The sequence below is a fragment of the Colobus angolensis genome, unplaced genomic scaffold, assembly GCF_000951035.1.
Source record: "Colobus angolensis palliatus isolate OR3802 unplaced genomic scaffold, Cang.pa_1.0 Scaffold120, whole genome shotgun sequence".
Lineage (NCBI taxonomy): Eukaryota > Metazoa > Chordata > Mammalia > Primates > Cercopithecidae > Colobus > Colobus angolensis.
This window is the reverse complement of record NW_012113142.1, coordinates 2,754,154-2,765,112: the sequence shown is the minus strand read 5'-3', so window position 1 is coordinate 2,765,112 and position 10,959 is coordinate 2,754,154. Positions and strand designations below refer to the sequence as shown.

The 10,959-nt window shown below is 55.6% G+C and overlaps 1 protein-coding gene across 5 annotated transcripts in view; it reads left to right on the top strand.

Moving 5' to 3' along the window:
• MLXIPL (MLX interacting protein-like) overlaps positions 1-7,332 on the top strand; it is a 31,654-nt gene extending 24,322 nt beyond the window's left edge. The window contains exons 8-17 of one of the 5 annotated variants that reach the window (XM_011930437.1): positions 627-796; positions 3,112-3,643; positions 3,899-3,966; positions 4,042-4,192; positions 4,353-4,468; positions 4,567-4,680; positions 4,919-4,989; positions 5,070-5,193; positions 6,125-6,254; positions 6,544-7,332. In XM_011930437.1, coding sequence (XP_011785827.1) covers positions 627-796; positions 3,112-3,643; positions 3,899-3,966; positions 4,042-4,192; positions 4,353-4,468; positions 4,567-4,680; positions 4,919-4,989; positions 5,070-5,193; positions 6,125-6,254; positions 6,544-6,662 — 1,595 coding nt within the window. In that variant the 3' untranslated portion in view covers positions 6,663-7,332. Of the gene's footprint in view, positions 1-626; positions 797-3,111; positions 3,644-3,898; positions 3,967-4,041; positions 4,193-4,352; positions 4,469-4,560; positions 4,681-4,861; positions 4,990-5,069; positions 5,194-6,124; positions 6,255-6,543 lie in introns of all 5 variants that reach the window. The other 4 variants (XM_011930421.1, XM_011930429.1, XM_011930416.1 and 1 more) reach the window with 4 other exon arrangements.
• The last annotated feature ends 3,627 nt before the right edge of the window (positions 7,333-10,959 follow it).

The window sequence follows — 10,959 nt, the reverse complement described above, 5'->3', positions numbered from 1 at the left end:
CTTATCCCCCTCTTGCCCACACCTCACTTAGAGCCCACCCTTAGGCCCCTCTCCCCCCCCACCCCACTCGAAGCCCAGCCTTAGCCCCTCCTGCCGCATTACACTCTTCGCCCCACTCCTAGGCTCCACCTGCTGACCTTCCAACAAACCAAGCTCGTCCCAGAACCAATGACTTCGTGTTCCCTCTCATCTCCAACTCACCCTCTTGAACTTCTGCCACCCTGGGGCCCCTCCCATCCCAGGCCTCCTCCCCTCGCACCACACCCCTTTCTGCACCTCCAGCAGATCAGGGAAGGGGAGCCACCAGGGGGTGGGGAGGGGGACTTCCTGAGCTAAGCCTGGGGCTGGGGAGGGGAGGGGGCTGCTTCCTGGGGTCCCCATTCACACCCACAGTCCCCTGCTGTCTCCCACCCAGGCTCATTCCACCCAAGATGGTTGCTGCTTCCCCTGATAGAGACAGAAACCCTCCCAGTTTCACAATCTCCTGTGGAAGGGACCCCCACCCCCCACCCGCCAGCCCCCACATCCCTACCCACCAAGGCTGGGGACAGGCTACTCTCCTCCTGGCTGTTTCCCAGCCATAGCCCTGGCCCTAATTGCTGTTGCCCTGTGTGTCTGAATTACAGATTTCTTTACCAACTCCCGCCCCCCACAGCCGCCCATGCCTTCAAACTTCCCAGAGCCCCCCAGCTTCAGCCCCGTGGTTGACTCCCTCTTCAGCAGTGGGACCCTGGGCCCAGAGGTGCCCCCGGCTTCCTCAGCCATGACCCACCTCTCTGGACACAGCCGTCTGCAGGTGAGCTCACCCCACCCCGTCCAACCCTATGTAGCACACTTGAGAGCTGGTTCATGTCCAAGAAGTATCAGACACTCCCTGAGTGCCCGGTTTGCTGCTTGGAGATTGGAGGGGAAGAAAGACCCCATCTCTGCCCTCTGGGAGGGACCCCATGAAGCAGAACTGGACAAAACAGTTGTGGGAGAAAGCTAAGGGCGTGGAGACCATGGAGTGGGCTCCACTAAGGGCCAGTTGCTTATGGAAGTCTTCCTGGAGAAGGGGAGTTCCTGGGCCTCAGAAAATAGGTCAACTTTGGACAGAAGGGACTGGCCGGGGTCAAGCCAGATGGGAGAGCAGCAGGAACAAAAGCTTCGAGGCAGAAAGCTGAGCATGGATGTTTAGGAAACTGTGAATCTACCATTTTGGTTCATGAATTCCTGAGTGCAATTTTTTTTTTTTTGAGATGGAGTCTCACTCTGTTGCCTAGGCTTGAGTGCAGTGGCACGATCTCGGCTCACTGCAACCTCCACCTCCTGTGTTCAAGAGATTTCTAGGCTAGGTGTGGTGGTTCACGCCTGTAATCCCAGCACTCTGGGAGGCCAAGGCGGGCGGATCACGAGGTCAGGAGATTGAGACCATCCTGGCTAACATGGTGAAACCACGTCTCTACTAAAAATACAAAAAATTAGCCGGGCGTGGTGGCAGGCGCCTGTAGTCCCAGCTACTCAGAGGCTGAGGCAGGAGAATGGCGTGAACCCGGGAGGTGGAGCTTGCAGCGAGCCGAGATCGTGCCACTGCACTCCAGCCTGGGCAACAGAGCAAGACTCCTTCTCAAAAAAAAAAAAGAGAGATTTCCAGGTTATTTTTGTGTTTTTAGTAGAGATGGGATTTCACCATGTTGGCCAGGTTGGTCTCGAACTCCTGACTTTAGGAGTCTGCCCACCTTGGCCTCCCAAAGTGCTGGGATTACAGGTGTGAGTCACCGTGCCCAGTCCCCAGGTGCAATTCAGATGTTGCTTCCTGCTGCTTTGTTATAGGCCTTTTCCCTCCATCATCAGACTTTGTGTGTGCTAGTTCTAGTTGGTTGTTGAGGAGTGTCTCTCTTCCACCAGAAAGTGAGCTCCTTACTAGAAGGGCTATGTTTTGCTCACCACTGCATTCTCTATACCTAATGCGCCTCAGGCACATAACAGCACTCAGTGAATGGTTGTCCAATGAGTGAGTCAGTGACTGAATGAATGAGCCAGTGAGCAGATGAATGGGTGTTTTGGTGAATGGACAGAGGCATCTTATACAGCAGTGGAGGCACACATGGGTTGGTGGATATATGGGTGGGTGAGTGGTTGGTTGGATGGATGGGCTGGTGGATGGATACATAGATGAGTAGTTTAATGGGTCAGTGAATGGGCTGATGGGTGGTTAAGTGACTGGTAAATGTATAGATGGTGGATGGATGGATGGATGAATGAAGGAAGTATAGATGGTTGGATGGATTCATTAATGCCTTAATACCTGGTGGGCTTGTGGAGAGAGTGGTAGATGAGCTACTTCATAGATTGATAAATAAGTAGGTACATGGATGGAAGATGGATGAATTAGTAGATGGACAATTGAATAGATGGGTGGGTTGGTTAGTAGATGGATCGGTGGGCAAGTTAGTGGATGGATGGATGATGATTTGATGGGTGGGTTGGTTGGTGGATGGATTGGTGGACAAGTTAGTGGATGGATGGATGGATGATGATTGGACGGGTGGGTTGGTTGGTGGATGGATTGGTGGACAAGTTAGTGGATGGATGGATGATGAAGGGATGGGTGGGTTGGTTGGTGGATGAATTGATGGACAACTTAGTGGATGGATGGATGATGAATGGATGGATGGGTTGGTTGGTGGATGGATCAGTGGGCAAGTTAGTGGATGGATGGATGATGATTGGATGGGTGGGTTGGTTGGTGGATGAATTGGTGGACAAGTTCGTGGATGGATGGATGATGAAGGGATGAGTGGGTTGGCTGGTGGATGGATTGGTGGACAAGTTAGTGGATGGATGGATAAGTTACTTGGGAGACAAATGGATGGGCAGGCAGATTGATGCTCCACTCTTCCTGCTTTTTGCATAAATGTACCCTACTCCCTCCTCTCATTATAATTTCCCTGCTCTGTGTGTTTGTACGTACACCTGTGTGTGCTGGAAGGCAGGGCTCATTTCTCCTATCTCTCCCCAGGGCGCAGTCCAGCACTCAGCCAGGGCAGGGCAGGGCAGGGGAAGCCCAGATGGCTGCCAGGGGCAGCTCTCTTCCCTGCTCTCTGAGTGTCTGTCTGTCCCCCCAACCAGTCTCGGAACAGCTGCCCTGGTCCCTTGGACTCCAGCGCCTTCCTGAGCTCTGATTTCCTCCTTCCTGAAGACCCCAAGCCTCGGCTCCCACCCCCTTCTGTACCCCCACCTCTGCTGCATTACCCTCCCCCTGCCAAGGTGCCAGGCTTGGAGCCCTGCCCCCCACCTCCCTTCCCTCCCATGGCGCCACCCACTGCTTTGCTGCAGGAAGAGCCTCTCTTCTCTCCCAGGTTTCCCTTCCCCACTGTCCCTCCTGCCCCAGGAGTGTCTCCGCTGCCTGCTCCTGCAGCCTTCCCACCCACCCCGCAGTCTGTCCCCAGCCCAGCCCCCACCCCCTTCCCCATAGAGCTTCTACCCTCGGGGTATTCAGAGCCTGCCTTTGGGCCTTGCTTCTCAGTGCCCAGAGGCAAGCCCCCCGCCCCATCCCCTAGGGGACAGAAAGCCAGTCCCCCTACCTTAGCCCCTGCCACTGCCAGTCCCCCCACCACTGCGGGGAGCAACAACCCCTGCCTCACACAGCTACTCACAGCAGGTGAGATGGGAGGGCCAGCAATGGGGAGAGGAAAACCTGGGGAGGGAGGCCAGGAGGTGGGGAGGACAAGGGGTTATGGGAGCAGAAGATGAGGGTGAATGGGGCAGGTCCAGTTCAAGGGACAGAGTGGTGAGGAATGAGGGACATGGGCCCCGTACCTAAAAGGGGTGTGGACTCGGGAGGGGCAGGATGGGGTCTTGATAGATGCCGGGGGTGGACCAGCCCCAGCGGCCTCATGGTTCCACCCGTGCACAGCCAAGCCGGAGCAAGCCCTGGAGCTACCACTTGTGTCCAGCACCCTCCTCCGGTCCCCAGGATCCCCGGTAAGATCTCAGGCACTGGGCGGTGGGGCTGTGCCCACGGCCTTCAACCCCACTCTCCGCCCTTCTCCACCCCAGCAGGAGACAGTCCCTGAATTCTCCTGCACATTCCTTCCCCCGACCCCGGCCCCGACACCGCCCCGGCCACCTCCAGGCCCGGCCACATTGGCCCCTTCCAGACCCCTGCTTGTCCCCAAAGCGGAGCGGCTCTCACCCCCAGCGCTCAGCGGTAAAGAGAGGGGTTGCAGGGATTGGGGGAATCTGCAGGAGGAGGGGAAGAGGAGGAAGAAGAAGGGGACTGGGTCTGGTGCCAGGATGAGAGGAAGGGGGCAGTGGGGACTCTTTCCCCGGGGTTGGTCTTTCTGTGGGTCTGTCTGTTCCTACCACAGGCAGTGAGCGGCGGCTGTCAGGGGACCTCAGCTCCATGCCAGGCCCTGGGACTCTGAGCGTCCGCGTCTCTCCTCCGCAACCCATCCTTAGCCGGGGCCGTCCAGACAGCAACAAGGTGGGCACCATCCCCCCACCCCAAGATTGGTTTGCTACCCCAAGACCCTCCTGGGCTCCTTCCTAGGCTCACCCGACTCTTTGCTCCCCGAGACCGAGAACCGGCGCATCACACACATCTCCGCGGAACAGAAGCGACGCTTTAACATTAAGCTGGGGTTTGACACCCTTCATGGGCTTGTGAGCACACTCAGTGCCCAGCCCAGCCTCAAGGTGAGCCCTGGACCCAGGCTGGCATCCCCAAAACCACGGGGCCCCTTTCTGGACACCCCCACCCAAAACTCAATTGCAGGGGAGTGCTCCAGACACTCTTGCCTCCCCCCTCCCCAGTGCCCCAGTGGGTCACAGGGTGCAGCCTCTAGCACCTGCCTGAGCCCCCCGATGGCATCTGCAGGTGAGCAAAGCTACCACGCTGCAGAAGACAGCCGAGTACATCCTTATGCTACAGCAGGAGCGCGCGGGCTTGCAGGAGGAGGCCCAGCAGCTGCGGGACGAGATTGAGGAGCTCAATGCCGCCATTAAGTAGGCCGAGTCCAGGCGGGTGCTGGGACCCGGGGCCATGCCGCCTGACCCCCAGCTCCTGACCCCTGCCCTGCCCTCAGCCTGTGCCAGCAGCAGCTGCCCGCCACAGGGGTACCCATCACACACCAGCGTTTTGACCAGATGCGACACATGTTTGATGACTACGTCCGAACCCGTACGCTACACAACTGGAAATTCTGGGTGGTATCCTCCCTCGAGCCCATGGCTAGGGGGCTGCCGGGGTTGTGGCAGGGTGAGACCAGGCTGTGCCTGAGATGGGAGGCCTATCTCTCCAGGCCAGGCAGGCTCAGAGCTGCTCCCAGGTGACAGGCTCTTGTTATGTCCCTTGCTTCCATGCCCTGGCCATCTTGGCCGGCAAAATTGCCCAGGGATCGGTGGCTGGGAGCAGAGAGGGAAACTGAGGGAGGAGTCCTTGAGGAAGGGGAGCCTTGGCCCTGACCTCAGGAAGCCCCGAGGACAGTTTGGGAGACTCTGAACTCTGGAGTGAGGCCTAAAGAAGACTTGGAATCCACTCCCTCATCCTGGCTCAGGGATCAAGTTCTTGACTGAGCCCAAGGAGGGAGCTCAGGGATGAGGGATGGTTCAGCCCAGAGTAAGGGCGGTGGAGGGGCAAAGAGGAGGGGACTGAGAGGCAGGGTGCTGGGAAGGTCTTGGCAGGACAGAAGTAGGGACTGCAAGCCAGAAGCAGTGGCTCACGCCTGTCATCCCAGCACTTTGGGAGGCTGAGGCAGGTGGATCACTTGAGTCCAGGAGTTCAAGACCAGCCTGGCCAACATGGCAAAACCCCGTGTCAACTAAAAATACAAACATTAGCTGGGCATGGTGGCATGTGTCTGTAATCCCAGCTACTCAGGAGGCTGAGGCAGGAGAACGGCTTGAACCTGGGAGGTGGAGGTTGCAGTGAGCCGAGATTGCGCCACTGCACTCCAGCCTGGGTGGCAGAGTGAGACTCTGTCAAAAAAAAAAAAAAGTAGCGGCTGCAGCAGGAGTCATTGGGGTTCAAGGTTAGACACTGTCCAGGCCTTTTCTTCCCCTGGTTTGAACTGGGCATCAAGGATCCACGTGGGGTGGGGGTACCAACTGGACCACAGGCAGCTCCTTGACCTGGGCGCAGTTCAGCATCCTCATCCGGCCTCTGTTCGAGTCCTTCAACGGGATGGTGTCCACGGCAAGCGTGCACACCCTCCGCCAGACCTCACTGGCCTGGCTGGACCAGTACTGCTCTCTGCCCGCTCTCCGGCCAAGTATGTGCGCCATCTCCCTGCCTGCTAGAGGGTTCCAGCCTCCGGGGTGGAGGGAGTGTTCTGCCCTGCTTAGACCCCACATCCAGCTTGCCTTCAACACAGCCTAGGGTTGTGGCCACCCCCCATCCCCCAGATGGTTCTCTGGCCACCAGATGCCTGTAGACAGAGGTTCTAGGAGGGCGTGACAGTCTTGCCAACCAGTACCTCCCCCTATCCCTTTGGTTCCAGCATCCAAGGGTAGCGCCCTGAACCCAGGAGGTGTCTCTCTCTCTCTCTGTCTCCCACCCAGCTGTCCTGAACTCCCTACGCCAGCTGGGCACATCTACCAGTATCCTGACCGACCCGGGCCGCATCCCTGAGCAAGCCACGCGGGCAGTCACAGAGGGCACCCTTGGCAAACCTTTATAGTCCTGGCCAGACCCTGCTGCTCACTCAGCTGCCCTGGGGGCCACTTTCCCTGGGCATGGGCTCCAGGGATCATCTCTGGGCACTCTCTTCATGCCCCAGGCCCTGGCTCTGCCCTTCCCTGAGCGGGGAGGGGTCGAGCCGGGTCCAGGTTTCACACTTCCCACCTCCTGGAGGCCAAGAGGAGCGGAGTCCCCGTCTCTGCTCTGCCACTATGCTCCAGCACCATGACCTTGGGTGACTTGTCCCCCATCTTTGGACCTCTGTGTTTCAATGTGCAAAATGGGGATGGGGAAAGTTCAATCAGCAGATGACCCTAGGCCTTGGCAGCTGTGACATTGGGGGCCCAGGCTGGCAACTCTGGGGGCTCAACGGTGGGAAAACGAGGATGCTGTTTCCCTGTCACCTGCACCTGCTCCCCCACGGGTGGGGCACAGACCTCTGTTCCTGAGCAGAGAAGCAGAAAAGGAGGTTCCCTCTCTGTGCTCCTTCAACTGCTAACCCAGAGGGGCTGCAGGATGGTTTCCCCTGGGAGAGGCCAGGAGGGCCTGATCCCAGGAGACAGCAGGGCCAGAGTGACCACAGCAGGGCAGGCATCCTGTGTGTGTGGACGTGTGTGTGTGGGTTTTGTAAAGAATTCTTGACCAATAAAAGCAAAAACTGTCTGCCGGTTTGTTGATGTGATGGTCAATGTGTCTCACAGTGGGATGGAGAAAAAGCCCGTTGGCAGTGGGAGGTGGCTTTGCAGAGGGCCTGGGCATTTACTCTGAGCTGGAAGCAGCTGGAGGGCCTTGAGTGGAGGTGGGACGAGATCAGTGGTGGCAAGCACCTATAGTCCCAGCTACTCAGGAGGCTGAGGCGCAAGGATTGCTTGAGCTCGGGAGTTCGAGGCTGCAGTGAGCTGTGATAGCACCACTGCACTCCAGGGTGGGCAACAGAGTGAGACTCTGTCTCAAATAACAACAAAAAAAAGGCCGGGCATGGTGGGTTACACCGGTAATCCCAGCACTTTGGGAGGCCAAGGCGGGATCATAGACCTCATCTCAATAGTGAAAAAGAGAAAAATAAATAAAAGAAGATCAGATATAACTTTTTTTATTTTTTTGAGACGGGGTCTCGCTCTGTTGCCCAGGCTGGAGGGCAGTGATGCGATCTTGGCTCACTGCAAGCTCCGCCTCCCAGGTTCACGCCATTCTCCTGCCTCAGCCTTCCGAGTAGCTGGGACTACAGGCGCCCGCCACCACGCCCGGCTAATTTCCTCTGTATTTTTAGTAGAGATGGGGTTTCACCGTGTTAGCCAAGATGGTCTCGATCTCCTGACCTCGTGATCCGCCCACCTTGGCTTCCCAAAGTGCTGGGATTACAGGCATAAGCCACTGCGCCTGGCCAGATGTAACTTTAAAAACATTTCTTTTTTTTTTTTTTTGACACAGAGTCTGTTGCCCAGGCTGGAGTGCAGTGGTGCAATCTCGGCTCACTGCAAAGGCCGCTACCAGTATCCTGACCGACCCGGGCCGCATCCCTGAGCAAGCCACGCGGGCAGTCACAGAGGGCACCCTTGGCAAGGGTTTTTAGTTTATTTTTAGTAGAGACGGGGGTTTCAACATGTTGGTCAGGCTGGTCTCGAACTCCTGACCTTGTGATCCGTCCACCTCAGCCTCCCAAAGTGCTGGGATTACAGGTGTGAGCCACCGCACCCAGCCAAAAATTTTTTCTTATAAGAATAGAGTCAGCAGCCGGGTGTGGTGGCTCATGCCTGTAATCCCAACACTTCGGGAGGCCAAGGCAGGCGAATCATCTGAGGTCAGGAGTTCGAGACCAGCCTGGCTAATATGGCAAAACCCGGTCTCTACTAAAAGTACAAAAATTAGCCGGATGTGGTGACACACGCCTGTAATCCCAGCTACTCAGGTGGCTGAGGCAGGAGAATCGCTTGAACCTGGGAGGCGGAGGTTACAGTGACCTGAGACCGTGCCACTGCACTCCAGCCTGGGTTACAGAGCAAGACTCTGTCTCAAAAAAAAACAGACTTGCCTTGCCATGTTGCTGAGGGCTGGTCTTGAACTCTTGAACTTTTGGGTTCAAGCAATGCGCCCACCTTGGCCTCCCGAAGTGCTGGGATTACAGGCATGAGCCACGGTGTCTGGCCAGAGGTCACTTTTTTTTTTTTTTTTCCCCGAGACGGAGTCTCACTCTGTCTCCCAGGCTGGAGTGCAGTGGCTGGATCTCAGCTCACTGCAAGCTGCGCCTCCCGGGTTTACGCCATTCTGCCTCAGCCTCCCGAGTAGCTGGGACTACAGGCGCCCGCCACCTCGCCCGGCTAGTTTTTTGTATTTTTTAGTAGAGATGGGGTTTCACCGTGTTAGCCAGGATGGTCTCGATCTCCTGACTTTGTGATCCGCCCATCTCGGCCTCCCAAAGTGCTGGGATTACAGGTTTGAGCCACCACGCCCGGCCAGATGTAACTTTTTTTTTTTTTTTTTTTTTTTGAGACGGAGTCTCACTCTGTCGCCCAGGCTGGAGTGCAGTGACCGGATCTCAGCTCACTGCAAGCTCCGCCTCCCGGGTTCACGCCATTCTCCTGCCTCAGCCTCCCCAGTAGCTGGGACTACAGGCGCCCGCCACCTCGCCCGGCTAGTTTTTTTGTATGTTTTTAGTAGAGACGGGGTTTCACTGTGTTAGCCAGGAAGGTCTCGATCTCCTGACCTCGTGATCCGCCCGTCTCGGCCTCCCAAAGTGCTGGGATTACAGGCTTGAGCCACCGTGCCCGGCCCAGATGTAACTTTTTTACAGGAATCCCCTGGGTGCTAAGTTGAGACTAGGTGGACGCAGGGAGACTAGTTAGGGGACAGTTGCAGTCATCCAGGTGAGAGGTGACAGACATGCTTCCTGGAGCTCCTCCCTCCATGGCCAGGAGACAGTTTGGAGAGGCTCACTACCTTCAGAGTTGGAAGACGGCAGAGCTGGAACCAAGGAGTGGAACCGACAGGGAATCCACTGGAACCACCCAGAAGGAGAATGTGCTCCCTTGGCAGGGCAGGTAGGGAGGGTAGTGACCTCCCTGCTATGAGAGGTATGCAAGCAGAGGGTGGATGGCTACTTAGTTGAGATGTCTTAGAAAAAACTGACACCGGCCTGTGCAGTGGCTCACGCCACCCAACACTTTGGGAGGCCGAGGCAGGTGGATCACCTGAGGTCAGGAGGTCCAGACCAGCCTGGCCAACATGGTGAAACCCCGTTTCTACTAAAAATACAAAAAAATTAGCCAGGAGTGGTGGCAGGTGCCTGCAATCCCAGCTACTTGGGAGGCTGAGACAGGAGAATCCCTTGAACCTGGGGGGTGGAGGTTGTGGTGAGCAGATATCGCACTACTGCACTCCAGCCTGGGTGACAGAGTGAGACTTCATTTCAAAAATAAAAATAAAAATAAAAAATAAAAAACTGATCCTTCAGATGGGGCTGGAGTAGAAGGCCTCAGAGGCCCCAACGCTTCGTTAATCCTTGCATTTATCCATCTAACAAATATTTACTGAGTGCCTGCTGTGAACCAGGCCATGGTCTTGGGTTTGCAGATGCTGTTCACTACAGTATCTCTCTCTTCATGGAGCTGACACTGCAGCCTGGCATGTTGGAATCCTCTGACATTTCAGACCTTCTGGAGACATTTGCAGGATTGATTTATTCATGTTTATTTTTTGTAGAGACAGGGTCTTGCTTTGTTGCCCAGGCTGGTCTGAAACTCCCGACCTCAAGTGATCCTCCCACCTTGGCCTTAGGTTTCCTGAAGTGCTGGGATTACAGGTGACAGCCACCATGCCTGGTCGATTTGCAGGATTTCAATAGCCTGAAGAATCTTCCATGGGTTTCTCATTTCCCTCGTTCATGCAGAAGAAAAAGGAGAATCGCTGCCCGCAGATCTAGTGTGGACTATGCGCCAAGCACTCTTATAAGCACTTTAGATTTTTGTTGTTGTTATTTTTATTTTTAGTAGAGACACGTTCTCACTAAGTTCCCCAGGCTGGTCTTGAACTCCCGAGCTCAAAGGATCTTCCTGCCTTGGCCTCCCAAAGTGCTGAGATTACAGGCATGAACCAGCACACCTGGCCACTTTATAGATATTAACTCACTTAATCCTCACAACACCTACCTCGTAGGCTTGCTGTGAGAACCTAAAAGGGTAAATATACACATATAGAGATTTACAGATTTATATATATGTCTATATATAAATCTGCAAAATAGGGATAATAATTATATATATTCCATATATAAATATTGTGTTTATATGTTATATTTAATA